The sequence below is a fragment of the Motacilla alba genome, chromosome 4A, assembly GCF_015832195.1.
Source record: "Motacilla alba alba isolate MOTALB_02 chromosome 4A, Motacilla_alba_V1.0_pri, whole genome shotgun sequence".
Lineage (NCBI taxonomy): Eukaryota > Metazoa > Chordata > Aves > Passeriformes > Motacillidae > Motacilla > Motacilla alba.
Genome location: NC_052045.1, coordinates 15,022,316 through 15,044,562, shown reverse-complemented (window position 1 = coordinate 15,044,562; position 22,247 = coordinate 15,022,316). Strand labels below are relative to the sequence as shown.

At 56.1% G+C, this 22,247-nt stretch overlaps 2 protein-coding genes across 2 annotated transcripts; both read right to left on the bottom strand.

Annotated features, from left to right (window-relative positions):
• Nucleotides 1-25: 25 nt before the first annotated feature.
• Nucleotides 26-18,801, bottom strand: LOC119695067 (spore coat protein SP96-like). Its single transcript, XM_038122896.1, has 5 exons — nucleotides 18,669-18,801; nucleotides 9,175-9,231; nucleotides 6,919-7,041; nucleotides 4,138-4,233; nucleotides 26-1,483 (listed from the first exon to the last, which is right to left on the bottom strand). Exons 3-5 carry the CDS (start codon nucleotides 6,974-6,976, stop codon nucleotides 771-773), a joined length of 867 nt encoding a protein of 288 aa, XP_037978824.1. The 5' UTR covers nucleotides 6,977-7,041; nucleotides 9,175-9,231; nucleotides 18,669-18,801; the 3' UTR covers nucleotides 26-770.
• LOC119695068 (BTB/POZ domain-containing protein KCTD12-like) lies at nucleotides 18,483-21,764 on the bottom strand. The gene is made up of 2 exons (XM_038122897.1): nucleotides 21,706-21,764; nucleotides 18,483-20,014 (listed from the first exon to the last, which is right to left on the bottom strand). Exon 2 carries the CDS (start codon nucleotides 19,990-19,992, stop codon nucleotides 19,132-19,134), a length of 861 nt encoding a protein of 286 aa, XP_037978825.1. The 5' UTR covers nucleotides 19,993-20,014; nucleotides 21,706-21,764; the 3' UTR covers nucleotides 18,483-19,131.
• Between the last annotated feature and the right edge of the window lie 483 nt (nucleotides 21,765-22,247).

The window sequence follows — 22,247 nt, the reverse complement described above, 5'->3', positions numbered from 1 at the left end:
CAAATTCCAGCTCCAACTGCAGCCCTGGCTCAGCCCCTCCCCTGCTCCCTGAGCTCCTGTCTGCCTGTTTCCTGGGAACTGGGGATCCTGTGCAGGGAATGATGTGGGATTAGAGCTTTTCCTGGCTGCCAGCTCTGCCCAGCGTCATCTCACACTGCAGTGCTCTCCATGTCCCTGTGAACACTTCCCCAAACACTTCCCTAAACATTTCCCCAAACACTTCCCAAAACATTTCCCTAAAAGCTTCCCCAAACATTTCCCCGAACACTTCCCCTAACACTTTACTGACCTGGCTCCACATAAAAGGAATAAAAATGTGGATCTGGTCTCCCCCTCCACAGCCCCAAAACCCAAGCAATTCAGGGAACTCCATCTCCCAGCCACTTGGAGGGTTCTGAAGAGCCAAATTCCCATCTCTGCCCCAAAGCCATGAGGAGACTGGAGCTCATTTCGGACACCAACTCGATTTTATTGCTTCAAATGCCAGGGACACTCAGTCTCAGAAATGTGGGAATTTCTGCTGGTGCTGAACACCCCCTGGACATCCTTCCTTGTCCTCCCCCCTCCAGCCGTGCCTGTGCCACTGGGGCCGTGGAGCATCCCCTCTGTGACCGAGGTGGGGACAGGCTTGAGACCCTTTCAACATCAGGATGGGCTTCACGAGCCACCTCTGCTCCTCGTTTTGGGAGCGTGGAGGAGCCGTGCCGCTGCTGGAACAGCAACCCACCAGCCCGGAGAGATCATTCCCTGCGCTGGGAGCCGGGGTGCGCTCAGAGCTGGTACTTCCTCAGCAGCTCGCTCTGCCACTGCCGCTTCTTGTTGGGGAAGGCGGCCGGGATCCGGATCCTGCGGAATTCCTCGATGCACTTGCCCAGCTCGGACTGCAGGGCCTGGCGCTCCTCGCTGCTGCCCGTGCTGGTGGCCGTGCTGGTGGCCATGGTGTTGGCCGTGGTGGTGGCCGTGCTGCTGGTTGTGGCGGTGGCAGTGGTGTTGGCAGTGGTGGTGGCCGTGGTGTTGGCCATGCTGGTGGCCGTGTTGGTGGCAGTGGTGTTGACCGTGGTGTTGGCCGTGCTGGTGGCAGTGCTGGTGGCCGTGCTGGTGGCAGTGGTGTTGGCCGTGGTGTTGGCAGTGCTGGTGGCAGTGCTGGTGGCCGTGTTGGTGGCCGTGGCGGTGGCCGTGGTGGCCTCCACGCCGTTCTCCCTGACCGCTGCCCGGTCACAGCCCCGCCGCTGCCACGCCTGCTTCACCTCCTCCAGCCTCCTCGGGGAGCTGCCCAAGTCCAGGGTGTTGGGCCGGGCCGGGCACTCCTCGGGAGCCTCTGGCCACGGCGGGGACTCGCTGGGGCTGGGCACCTTCCCCTGCGGCTGGGCGGCCCTGCCGGGGATGGGCTGCCCAGGGCCGGCGGGTCCCGCGGCGTTCCCGGGGTCAGCCCGCTCCTGCCTCCTCCCGGGGCTCTCCCTCGGCTCCGCAGCGTCCTCGGGGGCTGGGAGGGAAAGCGGAGAGGAGTGTGAGGAGCGGGACATGCGGGACCTGAGGGAGGTGAGAGACCTGCTGGGAATCCTTCTAAAAATACACCTGGTGGCAGAGATACAAACCAAGGAATGAACTATTCCTATTTAAAATCCCCACCCTCCACTTTCCTCCCTGCACAGAAGCAGAAAATGTCAAGGGGGATCTTCTTTTTCCCTGAATCCCTGAAGACTTTTGTAAGGACAGAGTTGGAATTTTTCCCCCCTTTTCCTCCCTCTTTTTTTTTTTTTTTTTTTTTTTTTTTTTTTCCATTTTGACATTTGCTGAGCAGCTCCAGCTCTGCAGTTGCTGGAGGTGGAAGCAGGAATGTCATCCACCAGCGAGCAGAACCCTTGAAGGATGGATTTTCTTTGGCAAATCTCTCCAGGAAGTTACAGAAATGAATCTTTGCCCCAAATTATTTGAGTGATGGGATGAAGCCTCAAAGCTGCTTTAATCATCTTATCTGTGAACCTGGGAGCTGCTTTTGGGAAACGTGGAGCTGAGGCTGGGAATTTAAGCGCCCAAATTCCCAGGAGGAGCCTTCGGCTGAGCTGGGAAATGAATTCAAATCCTTCAGTTCCTCTCCAGCATCTCAGCTCCCAGAGCATCCCATGGCTGTGGCTGCTTCAGGATAACATTTATTTTCCAAAGTTTTCCATTTTACATCCCATTATTCCTGTCTGAGGCACTGTTCAGGTCACCAGGCTGAGAGCAGATCCAGGTTTCCAGGGAATGGCTCCTGAATATTCTTCCTATCCCACCAGCCTGATGTCCTTGGGTGGTCTGGCAGGGCTGGTGCCAGGCTACAAACTCACATCCCTACAGTTTCCCTGCTCCTAATCTCAGAATCCTGGAATGGTTTGGGTGGGAAGGGACCTTAAAGCCCATCCAGCACCACCCCTGCCATGGCAGGGACACCTCCCACTGTCCCAGGCTGCTCCAAGCCCCAGTGTCCAGCCTGGCCTGGGGCACTGCCAGGGATCCAGGGGCAGCCCCAGCTGCTCTGGGCACCCTGTGCCAGGGCCTGCCCACCCTGCCAGGGAACAATTCCTAATTCCCAATATCCCATCCAGCCCTGCCCTCTGGCAGTGGGAGCCATTCCCTGTGTCCTGTCCCTCCATGCCTTGTCCCCAGTCCCTCTGCAGCTCTCCTGGAGCCCCTTCAGGCCCTGGCAGGGCTCTGAGCTCTCCCTGGAGCTTCTCCTCTCCAGGTGAGCACCCCCAGCTCTCCCGGGCTGGCTCCAGCCCTGCAGCAGCTCCATGGTCTCCTCTTTCCTGTAGCTTTGGACACCCCGTTTTCCTCCTCAGGTTTACCCTTCCTCACGTTTGAGCCCATCTGGCACTAAGGGGCTGTGACCCTGGACGATCCAAGGACACCCCACCACCCCGAGTGTCCCTCCAGCTGCTGTGCTGGGAAGAGGGGCCGGCCTGGCTCATCTCTCTGATCTTTTCTCCCACAGATTTTCCTTCCCCGGTGCCACTTGTGCTTTAGAGCTCCAATTAAATTCAGCAGCGACACTTCCGAGCAGCCCCGTGGAGCCGCTGGAATCCTGCTGGGGGCAATTACCGGCTCCCGCCGCGGTGTCGCGGGAAGCACACGCTGTCCCCACGCTGTCCCCACGCTGTCCCCACGCTGTCCCCACCCCGGGCTCCGGGACAGCGCTGTGTCATCGCAGGGGCTGCGGCAGGGCGGGAGCTGGGGCTGGGCTCACGGCGCTGCCTTTGCTGCTCTCCCACGCTGCTCCCATCCCCAGGGATGCTGGAGGGTCCCGGCACGGATGGGGGGAATAGGACATTCCTGGGTGATCCCAAATGAGGGATCTTAAAATTCCTTCCAGCTTCTTAACCGTGGGTGATGTGGGCAAAAAAAAAAAAAACCCCAACCCCCCCCCAAACAAACAAACAAACAAACAGATGTCTAGAAGTTTCCAAATGAGCTGGAAGAGCACGTTGGGTTTGGGAAGTGAGGGAAGGGGGTACCCCGGTGCATCCAGAGCATCCCCAGGGTGTATCCTCAACATCCCAGCGCCCAATCCAAACCAGCTGCCCCTGTGCCAGCTACTGGATCCCATAAACTCAGGGCTTGACTCTGCATGAATTGTTCTGTTTCATGGGATTAATCCAGCTGGGAACAGCACTGGGAGCTTCCCGTGCAGCTGGGCCAATGTGCTCTGGTACCCAGGCCCTGGCAAAGGGCCCTGGCAGTGCCAGTGGTGCCAGCTGGATCCCAGGGAATCCTGATCCCTTGGTAGGAGGCACCACACTCAGGTGCAGAGGGTTGTTGGAGCCCCAAACTCACGACACAGGTGGCAGAAAACCCAGCTCGACTCTCCCTGGATTCCCCTTTTGTAATTCATCCCTGCTGTTGGAAAAGCTCAGCAAGAAGCTGGGGGGAAAAAAAAAATCCAAACAGCAAAAGGCACCTCCTGAAAGACCTTGGAGCCCTGGCAAGGAAGGGCCTCCCTGGGAAGGAAAATCTGGAATAATCCAGATTTTCTTCCATCATACAGGAGCTGCCAGGAGGAGGCGAGGTGGGGTCAGGGATTTCAGGGATTTTTCTGCGGGCTGGGGTTCCTTGGAGGGGAGGTGCAGCTCCCTGGGCTGGAGGAGAGCTGGATGCTGGTACCTGCTGGCGCTGGTTCCATGTGTTCCAGGAATTGTCCAGCCCCTGGAGTGTCCCGTGGTGGGCAGGAGCTCTGCTCCCCTGCTCCTCCCAGGTTCTCTGTGAGAAAAAGATTGGGGATTGCACAAATTGTGAAGATGTGCTCACAAACATCACCCTGTGGGTATGGAGCTCACAATTCCATCTTTTATAGGGATCTTGGAGGCCAGGAATGATTTGGGTCGGGAGGGACCTTAAAGCTCATCCCATCCCACCCCTGCCATGGCAGGGACACCTCCCACTGTCCCAGGCTGCTCCCAGCCTCAGTGTCCAGCCTGGCCTGGGCACTGCCAGGGATGCAGGGGCAGCCACGGCTGCTCTGGGAATGTGTGCCAGTTTTAGAAGGATGTTCCACTTTGCAGGATCTCGGTCCATGTAGGGATAATGTGATTGCAGGAAATGCCCTGGAGATCCTTCATCTAAATTAAATCAGTGTTTGCTGAGGGCTTGTGGATATCCACAGGCTGCAGGAACGGCTGGAATGTGGGAATGCCTCCAGCCTGGACTCGAGGCTGCGTTGCCTCATCCCTGGCAGTGTCCCAGGCCAGGCTGCACACTGGGGCGTGGAGCAGCCTGGGACAGTGGAAGGGGTCCCTGCCCATGGCAGGGGGGATTAGGTGACCTTTAAAGTCCCTTCCAACCCAAGCCAGTCTGGGATTCTGTTCCATGACTCCTGAGCATGGGATGCTGCACAATTCCGACCTTTTTAGCCTTTAATCGGGACTGACAGATGGAGATCTAACTCCAGCCACCTTTTGTTATTCAGGACTTCAATCCCTTGGAGCTGGAACAAACCCGACCAAGGTTTTTGTGCCTTTAATTCCCGGCCAGCTCCCGCCGGGATCTAAATCAGCCCTCGCCACTCCACCCCCTGAGCGAGCCGATATCCATCAGCACCTAATTACTGTTCCCGTTCATCCCACGGCGCCTTTCATCTCCAATTCCTCCTGATTCTCCCGATTTCCTGCCCTCCCTGGAGCTGGCAGGGCCAGCGCCCAAGAGCGGAGCGAGGGGAGCAGTGTTTGGGGCTGGAATTTTGGCTGCCTTCATCACAGTTGATTCCTGCAATTCAATCCATCCCCTGTGCAGCTGGTCTTGTTTCCAAAACATTCCCTTTTTTTGTTTTTTGGGGAGCTCTGCTCTCAGTTTTAGGCAGTTTCCTGTGGATCTGTGCAGTCCAAGTACTTTTTTTTTCCTGCTTATTTTATCCATGGATATAAAATAGACACATTTAGCAGTGGATATTCCCTGTCACTGATTAATTTAACATCTGCTCTAATCTGCTCCAGTTCTGGCATTTCCCAGGAAAATAGAGAAAAAGAACAACAAATCCCCTCTCCACAGGTCTTCCAAATTCCCTCTCCGAGGGTCTCCCAATCCCCTCTCTAAAGGTCTCCCAACCCTTGCTGCCCTCTCTCCATGGGCAGAAGTTTTGCTTTTCCCAGAGTGGGGGTGCTGCAGCTCCTTGCCCAATCCTTTGGGATAACATGGATGGGATGAGCAGGAGGAGCCGTGGGGCTCCTCTGGGAGTGCAGCTGTCCCAGGCAGGGCTTTGCATGCTTCCCTCTCACTTTTCCAGAGCAGCCGCTCCAGCTTCACGGCCGGGGTGGGAATCGTGGCGGATTCAGACACCAGAGGTCAAACCCCGGTGAAGCGCAGGGGCCTGGGCTGATGGAGCCTTGGAGCCTCCTGCTCTGCATCAGCAAAACATCTGCCTGGGCTGGAGGGCTCGGGACCACGTGCAGCAAAGCAGCTTTCCCTCCTTGCCGAGCTGTAGCCGCATTTCTCCTCACTGAGAAAAGCAAGGCACAACTTCCCAAGAATATTCCTGAGATTCACATTCTCTGAACCTCAGAGAAAGGAAAAGCAGTTCTTATTGCATTTACTGCTCCTGTGTTGGTCACGAGTAGAATGCATTGTAAAAGACTGTTAACCTAAAATAATTAATAATTAAAATCTAGAGTGAGTGTTTTGATTCATTAGCCAACTGAATCCACGTGTGTTGGGGTCAGGGCTGCCAGCTGACAGTCACGAAATGCTGCGCAGTAAAAGGCAGCTGGGTGCTTAGCAAATTCAGTTTAAATGTAATGTAATATAAAGTAATACAATATAGAATCATATAGTAAAATAAAGTAATTAATTCAGTAATATCAGTAAGTAATATCAGCCTTCTGATAAGATGGAGTCAGAGGCATCATTCTCTCTCCTCATTGGGGTTGCCTGCATTTCCAATACCGATCCCTTTGGATAACCCTTTATTCCCCAAAAAGTTTTTCCAGGCCTGGCACAGCTGCCCGGGGCAGGGGTGGAGTCCCCATTCCTGGAGGGATTTAAAATCCCTGGGGCTGTGGCATTTGGGGACATTGGGTATTGCCACACATGGGAATGGCTGAGCTATGGTCTTAGGGGTCTTTTCCCACAGAAATAATTCCACGATTCTAAGACCTGCCTATTTATTGGGATTGGTGATCCATAGTGTGCATGGCAAAGCTTTGCCAAGAGTTCTTCCAAGAGGAGCAGCTCCTGGTGAGCCTGAGCTGCATCCGACCTGGAAATGCAGGATCCCACCTGGAATTGCTGATCCCCACCTGGAAGTGCTGTTCCCACCTGGAATTGCTGATCCCCACCTGGAATTGCTGATCCCCACCTGGAATTGCTGATCCCCACCTGGAATTGCTGATCCCCACCTGGAAGTGCTGTTCCCACCTGGAATTGCTGATCCCCACCTGGAAGTGCTGTTCTCACCTGGAAGTGCTTCTGCCGTGTCTCCCTTGAGGTCCAGAATGGGCTCGGAGGAGGACATGGTTTTTTTGGAGCTCTGCTCTGGTTCCGAGGGCTCAGGAATGGGAAGGCTGAGCCAGGAGCTTCCTAAAAATCAACACCCAAAGGAGAAAATCTTAGAGGGGAAATGATGCACAGGGAATGTGGGAAGAGTGGTGGATGGGAATGGAATCCAAAGCACCTCCCAGAGCATCATGCTGGGTTCCCAGGGTGAGGAATGATCAGGAAAACTCCCAGTGCCCCCCAAACCCTTCTTGGGGTCATCCTTGAGATTTGGGCAGTGCCTGTAACCGTATCCCACATTTTCCACCAGGAATTGCTGTTCCTTACTTTGCTCCCGCTCTCCTGCCTTTTTCCTAAACCTTTCTCTCCCTGCCTTTCCATATATTGCTTCATTTCCATGGATTTACAAACAGGGAGGAATAGAAGTGTTTATCCTACACTGGGATTAGTGCTTCAGCTTTCCATCGTTTTTTTCCCTGACATTTCCACACAGACACTTCCATTTGCCACACAGCCCGGATGAGCCCGGATCCAGCTGCAGTTCCTGCCCCACCCAAGGGATTTGCCTCTCCATGACTGAGCGTCGGAGCGGGATCATCCCATTGGCACAGAGAGCAGCAAATCCCCCGGATGCTCCAGTTCCACAGCTCTTCCCACCAGGCAGACAGGGAATCAGGGAATCATCTCCCAGAAAGATCACCCAGGACGCTTCCATCATCCCAGGCTGCTCCAGCCTGGCCTTGAACACTTCCATAGCTTCCCTGGGCACTCTGTGCCAGGGCCTGCCCACCCTCCCAGCCAGGAATTCCTTCCCAATATCCCACCCAATCCAGCTCTTCCAGAGGTGGATGAAGACTTTCGCCAAGGCCACCCTGATTTGGGATAAAGGCAATCCTGCTCCACCTGGCTGTGGGAAGCAGAGGATGGAACTGGGTGCTCCAGCTCCCAAACCCCCCAGAGCTGGGCAGGATTCTGTGTTCGGCAGTTGCCAGAATCCAGGATAGCAGGAATTTGCCCAGAGACAGCCTGGCCAGGCTGGACCTCCAGGATCCATTCTGATCCAGAAGAAGGTGCAGCCTCCAGGAGATGGCAGCAGGATCCCAGCACGCCCTGTGCCCATGGCCTCCCTCATTAATTGTGGCTCCTGAGACAATTCCTGGTTCCTCCCAGGCTCTAACCATTCTGCTTCCCAGGACCACCAGCTTCATCCAGAGGCTCTGTGGTCACCACCAGTGCAGCTGGAAAGGTTCCATTCCTAATCCCAGTTAATATCCCAGAGCGGCTGGGTTTGCACCCAATTAAGTCCCAAAGTCCTGGAGGAGGGAATCTGAGCTGAGCTCCATTCCAGTGGGACATTCCAAAGCCTTTTGGGCAGAACAACACCTAGACAGGACACGGGGACATGGCTTGGGATGGAATTCCTGGCGCACAAGTGCAAGGGAAAAGATTTTCTGTGGAATAAGAGCAATGCTGAATTTCATTCATTTCATTTGCACAGCTGGGCTTCTCCAGGTGTTCCCAAACATTCCAGCAGAGCTCCAGGGCTCTGGACTCCCACTTCCACGTGCTGACCTGCAGCCAGTGCTTATTAAAGATTTAAAGGCCAAGCTGTCAGCGCTGCTCTGGGGATGGACTTTTCCTCTTATAGCTCTATCCCTCTAATTCTAATAGGATTGGGGAGAGGAGGCGGAGGCTGGAGCGGCGCCAGGAGCCGAGGGAGGGTTTGCTCCTTCCAGAGGCTTTGCACACCTTGGCGGAGCTTTCTGGAAATTTGTTCCTCTTCCAGCACGTCCCGTCGGCTCTCTGGGATTTTGGGTTAATCCCTGGGACAGGGGGAGCAGAGGAGCTGCTCTGTCCTGGTTTCCCTCATCCCAGGGATAACATGTGCTGGCTGTCCGTGCTCTGCTCCGCTGGAAAAGCTGCATTAATCCCATTTTATTTCAGATTTCAGATGGGCACTTGCTGCTTCCCAGGGTTTGGGAAGATTTCAAAGCCACCACTGGAAAGTGTTGGCTGAACTCCACTTCTGGCCTCAAATCCATGTTTTCCAACAAACACCATGGCTTTGGGGACATTCCATGGATGTGGTGAAGGGATGGAAGCCACCAAGCTCTGGGACCCTCGGGAATCACAGCCACAGCTGAAACTCAAATGCTTGGGATTCTTCCTTCCCCCACTCCCAGGTTTCTCCCAGGACATCCTTTTCCATGGATTTACCTGGAAGGCTGCAGTGCCTGGAGAGCTGCCTGGAGAGTTGGCCTCGCACAACAGGACCTGGAAACAAAGGAGAAGGTTTGGATCTGGATCCACGCTCTGAGATCAGGCAATTCTGGTGACCTCCTTCCACACCTACACACCCACGTGTGGGTCTGGATCCTGCCCCAAAATCATGGAATTCTGCTCGTCCACATCCACAACTTCCCCCCAACTGGAGAGGGATGCGAAGAAAACAAGAGCTGTGGTTCTGTCCCGTGAAAAATCATTCCCTGGGATTTTCCCCTTGGATGTGCCATGAGCCCAGCCAGGTTTTATTTTCCAAAATATCTGGGCTCCTCCCAACATTTCCTGCCTTTTGGAAGTCGGGAAACCCCTCAATCCATGGGAGAGTTCTGCAGCTCAACCCCATCCCAATTTCAGCAAGAGTTGCCCCTGCACCAGCAAAAACCGGGAGTTGTTGGAAAGGGAATTTTGATTGCAGATGTCCTGTAGGAGCAGGGCCAAAGCAGTGTCCTGGTGCATCCCCTTCCCTAGGATTTGGGATCAGATCAAGCCTGGCCATCACAACAGCCCGAGGTTTTTCCACTGGAGAAGTGAAGGTGCCACCCTCATGCTCCTTGGAAGCCTGAGGAATATTCCCTGCTCTCCATCACGGAAATCCTCAGCTGTGAAATGGGATCAACAACCTGCTTTCTGCTCACAGGGAAGGAGGAGAAGTCTGGAGTCTTTCCCAAATGCTTTATTAATTCCATGGCTTTTGTTGGGAGCAAAGGGGGCTGGAATGAGGCAACTCTGCCTGGCTGGAGCCGGTTGCTATTGGAGTTTTCCCTGGAAACCCATTAACATAACGTGGGGAGGGAGGTGAAAATTACCCTTAATTCTGAAATATTGTTGGAAAGAGGGAAATTGGGATATTCCATGTGGGAGCTGAAGGAATAAACACATTTTTTTACCACAAAAGGGATTTTCTGCACTGTTTCCAGCCCTTCCTGAAAAATTTGCACCTGGTTCTAATTAACCCTAAAGCTTCATTAATGATCAGTTTGGCACCCGTCATAATTAATCCCAAATGTGCATTTTTCCATGGAATAAAAGGTTTACCTGAGCACATTTGCAAATTCCATTTAGGAATTGTGGCTGTGTGTTGATTAAACTGAAATCATAATTAAAAGCAGAATGAAAACCCTTCTAATAAACATGGGGGAAAAAATCCCTTGGTTTTATGCTCAGTCCACAAATTTGTGGCTAATGGAGAGCACTTATTCCATTTTCCTGAGGGCTCTTGGATACAGGCCATCCAAGAGCTTTTAAGGAAACTCTGGAGCCAAGGGGGGATTGTTGAACTTCCAGGATGGATTAAAAGCTTATTAAGGGAGAGAAAAGGAGGGATGGAATCAAGAGTTTGTTCCCAACATATAAAGAATGGAATAATGGGATGTTCCCAAGAGGCCAGCTCGGGATGAAGGGCTTTTATTACCCAGGAAAGGGGGAAAGGGGAAAAGCCAAGAGGAAAACGGAGGAAATGGAATAATGGGGTGGTGGAGGTTGGTGGGAAAGGACCTTGGGATCAGCTCTGATGGAGAATCTTCCAGTGGGATGGATTCAATGACAAACAGGACACAGGAATGTGCCTTGGAAATGTCCCCTGGATGTTTCATAAACCTTGGTGGGGTTTAAGTGAACTTCAGACACTCAGGAGAGAGCTGGAAATGTTCACTGGGGGACGGGAAGGATCCCGGGAGAGCAGGGGCAAGGCTAGGAGGGGTTTTATCCTTGGGTTTTTTTGGGTTTTTTTTGGTTGGTGTTTTGTTTGTTTGTTTGTGGAAGAATTAATCAGGAAATTGCAGCACTCTGGGCTTTAAGTTGGAGTTAAATCCCTTTAAATCAGTGGCTCTGAGCTCCTTCTATTATTTAAATAATGGCTTGGCATTTTTGTTTGATTTGATTTTGGTCTTCGGAATAAAAAGAGAAAAAAGAAACCCCACAAACAAAATGAACCAACCAAAAGAAACTTCCATGGATCAGCACAGAAGAGCTGCTCTGAGCAGACCCGAGATGCTCCAGCTGTTCCCAGCCCCCTCCGATGCTTGCATCCAAGATCCAATTAATTATCTGCTGGACACGGAGCTGCTGATCTCATCCACGAGCACGGGAGGTCGCAGTGACCACTCCGAGCCCTAGACACTGGATCCTGGGAAGGAATTCCTGTCTGGGAGGGTGGGGAAGGGCTGGGATAGAATTCCCAGAGCAGCTGTGGCTGCCCCTGGATCCCTGGCAGTGCCCAAGGCCAGGATCGAGGGGGTTTGGAGCAGCCTGGGACAGTGGGAGGTGTCCCTGCCATGGCAGGGGTGGCACGGGATGGGATGGGATGGGATGGGATGGGATGGGCTTCAAGGTCTCTCCCAATCCAAAGCATTCCATAATTCCAGGCCTGCTGCTGCTGCAGGATCCAGTGGGAACACGAGCAGGGCAGGTGGGACCAGCCTCAGCGGGAAGGGGCAGATCCCGGGGTGGGAAGGAGGGGATGGAGGAACGTTCCTCCCCCAGGAGAAAGCAGCCCCTCCCAGCAAACCTGGGAACAGAGCTGGGAACAAACCTGGGAAGAAACCTGGGAACAGAGCTGGGAAAAAACCTGGGAAGAAACCTGGGAATAGAGCTGGGAATAGAGCTGGGAACAAACCCGGGAACAGAGCTGGGAACAAACCTGGGAAGAAACCCGGGAACAGACCTGGGAAAGAACCTGGGAACAGACCCGGGAACAGAGCTGGGAACAAACCCGGGAAGAAACCTGGGAACAGCTGGGACCAAACCTGGGAACAAACCGGGGACTAGACCTGAGAAAGAACCTGGGAACAGACCCAGGAACAGACCCGGGAACAAACCTGGGAGCAGACCCGGGAACAGACCCGGGAACAAGCTCGGGCACAGGTCTGGGAACAAACCCGGGAACACGGGAGGGTTCCTGGCCCCTGCCAGGGCTCGGTGACAGCCGCCAGGACAGTTTGTCCTTCATTTCCACGACACTGCTGGATGACCTCAGCTCCGGAGGGAGAGGAGCCGCTCACGGTGGAGATCCCTGGTGCCAAAACCTCATTCCTCATCCAAATACAAATGAATCCCATTGGAAGGAAGCAGCTGCGCTTTCCAGGGGCTGCGGTTTGCTGGGGGGGTGTGGATTAAAACCACTGAAATGTCAGGAATTGGGAGGAGTATTATTTAGCATCAGCACCTTATCGCAGCCCCTCAGGGCCTGCTCGGCTTTCCAGCCTGCTGGAAGTGCTTTCCTGGCCCCTTTTGCTGACTTCGGGAAGACCGGGAATCCTTCCAAACCAGGACCTGGGGATTTCAGTTCCCCTGGAGCCCAATGCCAGTTAAAGGCTGCGGCGCGGAGTTAATGGGTTTTTTGTGTTCCCCCGGAGGTTGTGTTAAATCCCCTCCGGGCACGCAAAGGACAATAATAATTTGGGAATAAAATGGGGAACGTTGGCCGTGCCCCCGCTCCCCTCGGGTTTGGAGCTGCTCCATTGAAGCGGCTGAAGGCGCTGACAGAGACAGGGAGAGGGGCTGGGAAAGCAGCTGGGGATTTAAAAGGTGCAAGAGCTGCAGGAAAAATCGGGAATCCCGAACGTCAGGGAGGCTCTGCCTGCTCCAGAATCCCTGCTGGCATCTCTTGGAGTGATGGGAGCCCGTGGCTGCTCCTGCCCGCGCTGCCTCTGGGGGAGCAGCCGGGTTCCCCTCCCCGCACAGGGGGATTTTTAGGGTGCCAGGTTTGCTGCTGCACCCCCCAGACGCCAAGGCGATCCCATGGGAGCAGAGGCATCTCGGGATCCAGGGAAAAACCCCTTTTCTGGGAAGCCCTTTGGGGTCCGTGGCGGCGGAGAGGAGCAGGGGAAGCTTTGGTGGCGGGAGGTTGCGAAACGATTTCCTGTTTACTTCTGTCTTTTCTCAGTTAAGTGCAGACTCTGCTCCCGAAATGTCGCTTGTGCCCTCTCCCTGTCCCCTGCCATCCCTTCCCTTCACCCTCAGACCCCCAGCCATCCCGGCTCGGCATCCCTGCAGCTGGAAAAGGCCGCTCCGGGAGCTCCTCAATGGCATTTAATCCTTGGGCTTGATTAAAGCGCTCCATTAACCGCAAATTAGGGACTAATGGGAATGATGGCTGTGCTCAGGGAGTAATTCCAGGGAGAGGGAACGGCACCGAACGAGCTCTAATCCCTTGTTCTGCCGGAGAGGGGAAGGATTTGGGTTTATCCTGGGATTTTTGGCTGGAAGTCCCAGCTGTAAGGAACTGATACCCAGGTGGGGCCAAGCAGCGAAACCCGGCGGGGTTTTTTATCCTGCCCGGTTAAAAACAGCTGGAGTGAGCGGGAAGGTGTTGGGTGGGGCTTGAAAAACCTGGGATAGTGGAGGGGTCCCTGCCCATGGGACTGGATCAGCTCTAAGGTCCTTTCCAAACCATTCCCTGATTCCAGGACAATGTTCCATGGTTCTCTCAGTGCTTGGGGTTCCAGATACGGGCAGGCTGTGTTTCAGCAGAGCAAGGATTTCCCCACATCCCAGAGGGGAGGGAACTCCTGGGATATCCTTTCCACGGCTCCCAGCAGAGCTCTGCTCTCCAGAACAGCCCCATTAGGACCTCAAAGGACTCATTTCCTCACACTGTTCCTGGGGAAACTGAGGCAGGGCAGGCTGGGCGAGGCACAAGCCCCACTTTGAGGTTGTCTTGTGGTCCCTTTGGGCTCTCCAGGTCCCCAAAGCTCCCTGTGCGCTCCTCATCTGACCCCAATAAACACTCCCTGTCCGGCCAATCCCACAGCACCAGGCTGGCTAAGGAAAACTTGATTTTTTCCTTTTTTTTTTTTTTTTTTGAGTTTCCTTTATTTATTTTTTTCATATTTGAGCCTTAAACATTTGGGCTTTATTTGGGTTTTTGGGGCTGGGCCCTCCCTAGTCCCGGGAAGGGCCCCAAACCAAAGCCAAACAAACCTCGATCCCTGCAGGGGCCACTCCTGAAGGGCTGGACTGGATGATCCCTGTGGGTCCTTTCCAATTCGGAATAGTCCATGGTTCTACCTGGACGGGAACTCAAAAGCTGCATTTTGAGGGAAAAATCTGATTTTTCAGGCAGTTTTCCTTGTGAAATGGCCTCAAAATCTGCAGCCCCTCATGCCCGCTCCTGCTGGGAAGGGGCTGTTGTTCCTGGGAGGAGCATTCCAGGGATTTCCCGTCCAGGGAACAAGGTGCTTCTCCTCCCTGCTTCCCACAGGGATCCTTGGGATGATGGCACAGGACCATGGCAAGGCTCCATCTCCCTCCACAATTCCAGATCATGGAATCCCAGAATCCCAGACTGGTTTGGGTGGGAAGGGACCTTAAATCTATTCCTGATGGGATTTTTTAGGGGTGTGGGGGTGAAGGAAGGATTCATCCTTTAAGGATGCTGGTGGGCTCTGCATACCAGTGGATTTATCCCCCTGGGATTTATCCTGGAGGAGGGAAAGGAGGGACAGCAAGCTTTTGGGATGCAGAGGTTGTGCTTTGGCTCCAAAGTGATTCAGTTGGAATCTGGTTTAGGTTATTTGCAGGAACATCTTTCCCTCAGATCCTGCCCAGCTCTCCTGGAGCAGGGTGGGAGGGGTATAATTCCCAGACATCCATCACCTGGAATGAAGGAAAACATTTTGGACTGCCAGAGCCTTTGAAGGAAACCACCTGGACACCCCCAAGTCCAGCCTGCTCAAGCTCAGCACAGACTGTCAGGGCAGGTTGATTTATTTGGCTAATTCTCCAGCACTCGCCAGAATCCAACACATCCAACGGCTCCCAGAATCTCCAAGAGACCCAAACACTCATTCGCCTTCCCCCTCCTGCTCCCCACAGCCCTGGGAAGGAGGCCCAGAGGTCTCTCTGTGGTCAGAGCACAGCAGCTGCAGCTGCTAAGCCGAGCCCAAGCCCTTGTTTTGTTAAACCCCTCCTAAACAAAGCATCCAGGCTGCAGTTTCTGCAGCAGCAATTGGAAAACCCCCCCACTCTCCGGTGGCTTTTCCCAGTGCTGGATGCCCACGTTGTTAAAGGGAGTATTGGGGGTTTGCTTTTAAAGTTAATAAGATTTTGGTTGGGTTGGAGGGAGCTCGGAGCAGCCTGGGATGGTGGAAGTTGTCCCTGTTTCTGGCAGGGGGTGGGACTGGACTGGATGAGCTTTAAAGTCCTTTCCAAGCCAACCATTCCCTGGTTATTCGAGAGAGGAAGAGGTTGGTTCCAACTTCCAGCTGCTTCTCCCTCTCCTCCATCACCAAATCCTTCCTATTTCAACATTCCATCAAATCCCTTAGACTTTTGTGGCAGGATGGGATATCAGGAGTGGGAATGGGATTTTTGTGTCCCCCTCTAACCCCCACAGGAGTCTCCTTGTCCTCGTCCCCGTCCCATGGGATTGAGCTGCTCCACGAGGTGGGGAGAGCTCATCTTTGGGACCCCTCTGCCCCCAAAGGGTGCCCCTGGAGAGGGGCTGGAGCCAGGCCGAGGACACAAAGTGTTTCCAGATGCTCTCCAGGGGTGGCAGAAGTGCCTGATGGAGACAAATGGGTTCTGGCTTTTCCTCAAGCTCAGTTTTTGTGAGGAACAACCGGCAATTTGTGGGCAGGTGCCTGCCTGGGAGGGCAGAGCCAGCCCCAGCTCCTGCTCTGCCTCCCTCCCACCAGGGGTTTTATTTTGGGATGGAGGCTTTTCCAGGAATCTGGAAATGAGAGGCTGGGTTATGTGTCCCCTTGGGAAGTGCCCTTGGGAAGCCGGGAGCTCTTCAGGGGAACGTTCCTGGGTGTGTGCTGAGCTCTGTGGGAGGGCAGGCGCTCCTGAGGGACCCGCGCGGGATCTGCTGCCTGCACACCCCTTGGGACCTTAAAACCCATCCCAAACCCACCCAGCGCTCAGCTCCCGTTCCCAGCAGGACGAGGAAAGCTGCTGAGTCCTCAGTGCGGGGCAGATTTCAATAATCCCAGGAATCCCTGCCGGCCCCGGTTTTCCCAGACAAGGTGGATAATCCCCCCTGACACGTGCCAGCCACCCCTGCTCCAGGTGTGCTCTGCCCACGTGCCCACCCTCGGGGTGCCAGCATTCCCAGGACTGAGCTGGGCCACCCCAAACCTCTCCCCAGCCCTGGAAATGCAGTGGGTGGGAGGATCTTGGGATGGAGCTCCTGGAAAAGAGCAGGATGCTGCTACCAGAACCCGGCTTGCACTGGCAGAAAGCTGAGGAGCAGGGTCCTGTCCTCTTGGTGGGCAGGGAAAACCACCTCCAAGTCCAAACCCAGCAGGGAAGGAGCTGGACAAGGCTGGATTTTCCCTAGGGACAGCCTGGGGGTGGGAGGTGCTTGGGGGGTGCACAAGGACAAGAGAAGGAGAGCAGCTCTGGGTGATTTGGACAAGCCCAAGGGATGGCCCAGCAGGAGCCTGGGGTCTGGGAATCACAGAAATATGGGAATATTCCCAGGACAAACCAGGCAGCATCAGGGAATTGGTTCTTCACTGCCTCCCTGAGGCCCTGAGAGCTCCCAGCTCACTCCAGCCATGCCCTGTCTGGCTCTTCCCAGCTTGCCAGGATTGTTCAGAGGAGGAAACCTCCCTGAGATGCTTTTCCATGCCACCATTTTCCAGCAAATTTGATCTTATTTGATCCAAGATCTTTCCTGGGGATCAAATGTGTCAGGTTCTCCTCCCAGCCATGACAAGGACACTTTTCCTATAAATAAATACATGCAAGGAAAAGAAACAACCCCAAATCGGGTGCATTTTTGTGGAGATGGATCTCAACAAAAGGATTTTTTCGTGAAGTCTCAGTCTCCAGGAAAACCATTGGGCTCCGGAAGGATTCAGGAATAACCCCTGCTCGTGTTTCCTGCGGGGGATCAGCCCTGATCCCAGAACCTGCCACATCAAAACCCCCAGAATGGTGACTCTGCCATTCTGGTTTCTCCCTCAGGCAAAAATTCCTCCTCCCAGGAGATCAATTTTTCAGCCCAGTTTCAGTGGGGAAAAACATCAAAAGAGCCCCATTTCCCACAAGGCAGCAATTTCTTTTCCCAATCCTACTTAGGAAAATCTCGAGTTCAAAAAGATAAAGCAAATATGGAATGCAGGTCCCCTCCCCCTTTATTTAAAGGTTTTCTTTGTGTGCACACAGATCTCAAGTTCCTTTTTCTTGTCTCTTTAAAAGCCTGTTGTCATTTCCTCTTCCAGAGGTTGTTGGAATGAGGAACAGGACCATGAAAAATGTCAAAATACCGTTTTTGCCTTCCCCTTCTTCAGGAGAGAGGGAGAACCTGGTTTGAAACTTCTGCTGCCCCCAGCGCCCTCCCTCCTCTCCAGGAAGGAGCTGCAAACCTTCCTCCCACATGAATCCCAAGCTGGAATGGCCCCTTGGATGCTGTCCAGCTGGGGAGGAGATCCTGCAGCTCCTGCTCCAGGAGCTCCACTGGGGCTGGGGTGGGTGGTGGGAGCAGGGATGGAGGGTGGAGGGGCAGGGATGGAGGGTGGGAGCAGGGATTGAGTGTAGGAACAGGGATGGATGGTGAGAACAGGGATGGAGGGTGCAGGAGCAGGAATAGGGGGTGGGCGCCAGGGATGGATGATGGGTGCCTTGGGTGGATGGTGGATGTCAGGAATGGGTGGTGGGTGCCAGGAATGGGTGGCAGAGAACCAGGGGACAGGCACAGGTGGCAGACAGGGACATCAGGGACATCAGGCTCACCTCCCCTGCAGGCTGAGGCTGTGTGCCAGAGCTGGGGCTGGGCGTCACCCAGGGCTGGGCTTGGGGATGTGCTGCCCTGGGATCCTGCCCAGCAGGACACAGAGGCTCTGATAACTTTGTGTTCCTTCGTTCCTTCCTTCTCCTCTTGGAGCCTCCCCACCAAGCCTCCCCTGTCCTGTGCCAGCTGGGCATTGGGCACACAGCCACTCCGGGCTGTCCCTTTATTCCTCGGTGGGGGAGAGCAGCAGCAGCAGCTCCAGCCCCAGGAGGGCCTGGAGAGCTGGGATTGGAGATTCCTCATGGGAGATCACCAAAATGGCCAAAATTCCCTCTGCTGGGTGAAGTTGTGGCCTGAACACCACTGGAGCATTCCAACCTCATCCCCGTGATTCCTGTTGTGCTCTCAAGAAAAAATGAAGGGACTTTTTGGCTGACAAGGCTCCAAGGAGCTGGAGAGCTGTATAAGCATTTTACACCCCCAAGAACGTCAAGCCTACCCCACTCCCCCCCACCTCCCTCACAGAACATCTGCCCCTCCCACCCTCCCCAAAATCCCCCCAAAATCCCGCCGAGGCATCCCAGAGCCAGGGCGATGTCTCAGCTCAGAGCTGCGAGCACAGGGGGAGCCTCTCCCCTTCCCAAGCGCTGCCAGTCTCAGGCTAAGCTGCTTACAGGGCTCCTGCCAATCCAGCCGCGCTGCCAGGCTGCCACTTCCCAACCCCCACCCCCTCCCCGGCTCTGCTTCCCACCTTTCCCATGCCTTTATCCCAAGCATTCCTCTCTGAACCCCCTTGGCAGGTCCCGGTGTGTGCAGCGGGATCCCGTGGAGCTGCACGGGACAGAGAGCCCAGTCCAGTGTCCAAGCCCATCCAGCTGCAGGAATGCCAGCCCAGAGCAGTGTCCAGCGTGTCCCTCCCCTCCCACCCAGCCCACATCCACAGCAGTGTCCGAGTCCACACATCCAGGGAGGGTTGGGAGCGGCCGCAGAAGTCACAGAGAGGGAGGAAGGTCGGCGGTCAGCAGCTGCTACAAGGAAGAGCTGGGCAGGTTCAACGTGGAGCAAGGAGGAGGGAAAAAACCCAAGAAGCAACTGAAAAGGAGGCAAAGGGAGGATGCCGGGATTCGGGGGTGGATCTCTACCTTCTAGGCCACAGCCAGCACGGGACGGGAAAGGGACAGTCAGTGGTTGGTTGGCGGAGGGTTGGTTTTGTGTCACTCACGATAGAAAACATATTCGGTGTAAGAGGTCCAGATCCTGTCGTCCGTCTGCTCGTGGGCGAAGGCACAGGTGCCCGTGGAGTTGCAGGCCACCATGTGGAAGCCGGCATCGGCCAGTTTGTCAAAGGCTTGCTCCAGGAAGGTGAATTTGAGGTAGTACCTGGACGTGTACCTCTCTGGGGGCCTGTCCGGGTCCCTGCTCTCGTTCAAGGTGTCCCCAAAGACCTCCTTGGCCAGCGAGGTCTTGCCGCACACCATGATCCGGGCCACCCTGCGGAACTTGGCGTCTGTCTGGCTGTCCCTGCCCAGCGTGTAGGAGCCGCGGTAGCCGATGGTGATGAACCCTGCCCTGCGGCCCTCGGTGCCGGCAGCGCCGGGCGCGGCGCTGGGCAGCGCGGCGGCGGCCGAGCTCAGGCTGCGCGCGGCGTCCGCGCCGGGGGACGGCTCCTCGGGGTCGCTCTGGCAGGGATCGTCCCCCAGGGAGTTCTGCTCGCTGAGCTTGGGCACCAGCAGCTTCACCAGCTCGGGCAGCATGAAGTACTCGGCCTCGCGCTGCAGCCGGCCGCGCTCCGGGAAGTGCTCGGGCAGCACCAGCTGCTGGTCCCTCATGTAGTCCAGGATGTAGCGGAACAGGAACCCGTCCCGGTCCACGAAGAAGCGGCCCTTGCTGTCGCGGGCCAGCGAGCGCGCGTTCTTCTGCGTGAACATCTCCCAGAGCAGCGAGCCGGGCACGCTGACCAGCGTGGGGTGCCGGGTGATGTACACCTGTCCCCCCACGTTCAGCTCGATGATGTCAGGGAAGGGGTTGTTGTCCTCGCTGCCTTTGGCACAGCTCGCGGGGTCTGCCAGGGCCATGGTGAGCTCTCGCTGCTCCCTCCTGCAGCGCAAACATGTCAAAACTGTGTTAGAACTGCCAGAAAACACAGCCCGCTGCCCTGATACCACCTGACTGCAGGGCATCCCAAGGGGCCCGAAGCCATTGTCCCAGTCCCAGGTGATTGGAAACGATCCCAAGCTAGATCACACATGAAATCATAGAATTGTTCCAAATGGAAAAGCTCTCTGAGATCATGGAGTCCAATCCAGCACTGCCAAGCCACCACTAAATGCCTGGTTTGGGTCAGCAGGCAGGGCAGGACCAGATCCTTGTCTCTCCAGGAGTGTGGAAGTCATCTCTCTTCCCGAGTCCCTGGCTCCTGGAACAACCGGCATTATCCAAAGCCACCTCCCCTACCGTGGCACACTGCCCGTGGGCTGACCGTGCCATCTCCACCGGAGCTCTCCAGGCAGCAGAGGGGCTCGGCCCTTCTGCTCAGGAAGGTGCAGGGACGTGGGGCTGCTGTCAACAACAGGAAAGGCAGGGCTGTCACACCCTGGGGACCCGCCAGCCCGGCATCCTGCGGGCAGCAGCAGCTGCCGAGGGAGGAGCTCCCGGCGCAGGGGCCCCGCAGAGCCGGGGCTGGAGGGGCTGTGGTGCCACACAAGGAGCACCCCGGGGCTGCTGGGGAAAAGCAGCACCAGCTCCCTGAAGGACAGAGGGACAGAGGGAGAGAGGGACAGAGGGACAGAGCCTTTAGGCACTCCTGCTCTGTCCTTGCTCCTGGAAAGTGCTCAACACGGACTCGCAGCCAAACTGGGAGACGGCAGAACCTCTCCAAGGGGCTGGGACCAAGACAAATCCTGGGCTGCTGCTACAGCAATTGCTCCGTGGCAGATGCCACGGATTTGTACATTTTCCAAAGGCAAGCCGGTTCTTGGATGTCTCTTGACACTGCAAATCAGCAGCTTACATAAACCTGGCTCAGCAGCCGGAGCCTGGATCCATGCCGTGCTCTGTGCAGGCATTTGGGAGACCACGGAGGGAAGGGCTTCCCTGGGCTGACCTCCAGCTCTGCCCCCTCCCTGGGTGATCTCAGTGCTGCCCTGGGTCTGCTCGGAGGTTGGGACCCCCCAGGACTGGTCCCACACCCAAGGAACAGCCCAAGGGCTCGCCCCGTCCCCATGTCCTGCCGCAAAGATTCCCAGGAGCTGCTCCAAAGGATCCCAACACAAATTTAGGAGCAACTAAAGGACAAAGACAGAACTCCGTGGGCACTTTTGGGCACGGGGGCAGAGCTGAACCAGCGTTTCACTGCTCCTCCCGGCTCACAGGGAGAATCGTCTTTGAACAAGGAGTGACTTGGGCAAGGAAGAGACGGAAGGATGGAAAGAGGATCAGCGCGGTCCCGGCTTCCCGGTCCCCTCCCTCAGTGGCACTGGCTCCCTTTCCCTGGCGATTCCGTGCCCACGGCACAGCCCAGCGGCAGGAGCCGCCCGTGCCCGGAGCTCGCATCCCTTTGTCAGGCTAGGGGGGCTGCCCACGGCGGGCTGGGGGCTCGGGGGACACGGACAGAGCGGCCCCGCTGTCCCCTCTGTCCGCCCCAGGCGCGGACCCGGCGGGGACAGCGGCGGTGACAGCGGCGAGGACCTGAGCGGGGGCAGCGGCGGGGACAGCCCGGCTCAGCCCCGCAGCCGCAGCCGTCCCGGCGCTCCCCGGCCGGGGGACCCCGACCCCGCCGCCCCCGTTACCTCGGCAGGGCGGCCCGGCCGCTCCGCTGCGCTCCCCGCCTGCCGCTCCGGCCGCGCCGCTCCCGCCGCTCCTCTCCGCCCGCCCGGCCCTGGCCCCGCTGTTTTATGGCCGGGAAGGCGGCGAGCGCCGTCCCCCGCTGTCCCCGGGACCGCCTTCCCCCGCCTGCCTCCGCCTCCATCCGACCGACCAGCCCCCACCGTCCCCGCATCCCCCGTTAGCACATCCCACCCCCGCATCCCCCCGTCATCCTCCGTCCCCGCATCCTCCCCGCTCTGGCACCGGGCGAGACTGACCGGGGAATTCCAGGGGCACCCCCGCCATCGCCTGGGAATGCAGCGGGGCTTGTGAAAAAGGAGGGAGAGGGACGCTGCCAGATGGTGCCAGGACAGGGGGAACAGTTTTAAACTAAAAGAGTGGGGATTTAGGTGGGACACTGGAAAGAAATTCCTCCCTGTGAGGGTGGGCAGGCCCTGGCACAGGGTGCCCAGAGAAGTTGTAGCTGTCCCTGGATCCCTGGGAATGTCCAAGGCCAGGCTGGACA

What these genes read in the sequence shown, in the direction of transcription:
- LOC119695067 (XM_038122896.1), bottom strand. Translation starts at nt 6,976, where the DNA reads ATGTCCTCCTCCGAGCCCATTCTGGACCTCAAGGGAGACACGGCAGAA. An exon ending in CACGGCAGAAGCACTTCCAG is followed by an intron (nt 4,234 to 6,918) that starts GTGAGAACAGCA and finishes TTTTTCTCACAG; the next exon opens with AGAACCTGGGAGGAGCAGGG. An exon ending in CATGGAACCAGCGCCAGCAG is followed by an intron (nt 1,484 to 4,137) that starts GTACCAGCATCC and finishes TTTCCCTCCCAG; the next exon opens with CCCCCGAGGACGCTGCGGAG.
- LOC119695068 (XM_038122897.1), bottom strand. Translation starts at nt 19,992, where the DNA reads ATGGCCCTGGCAGACCCCGCGAGCTGTGCCAAAGGCAGCGAGGACAAC.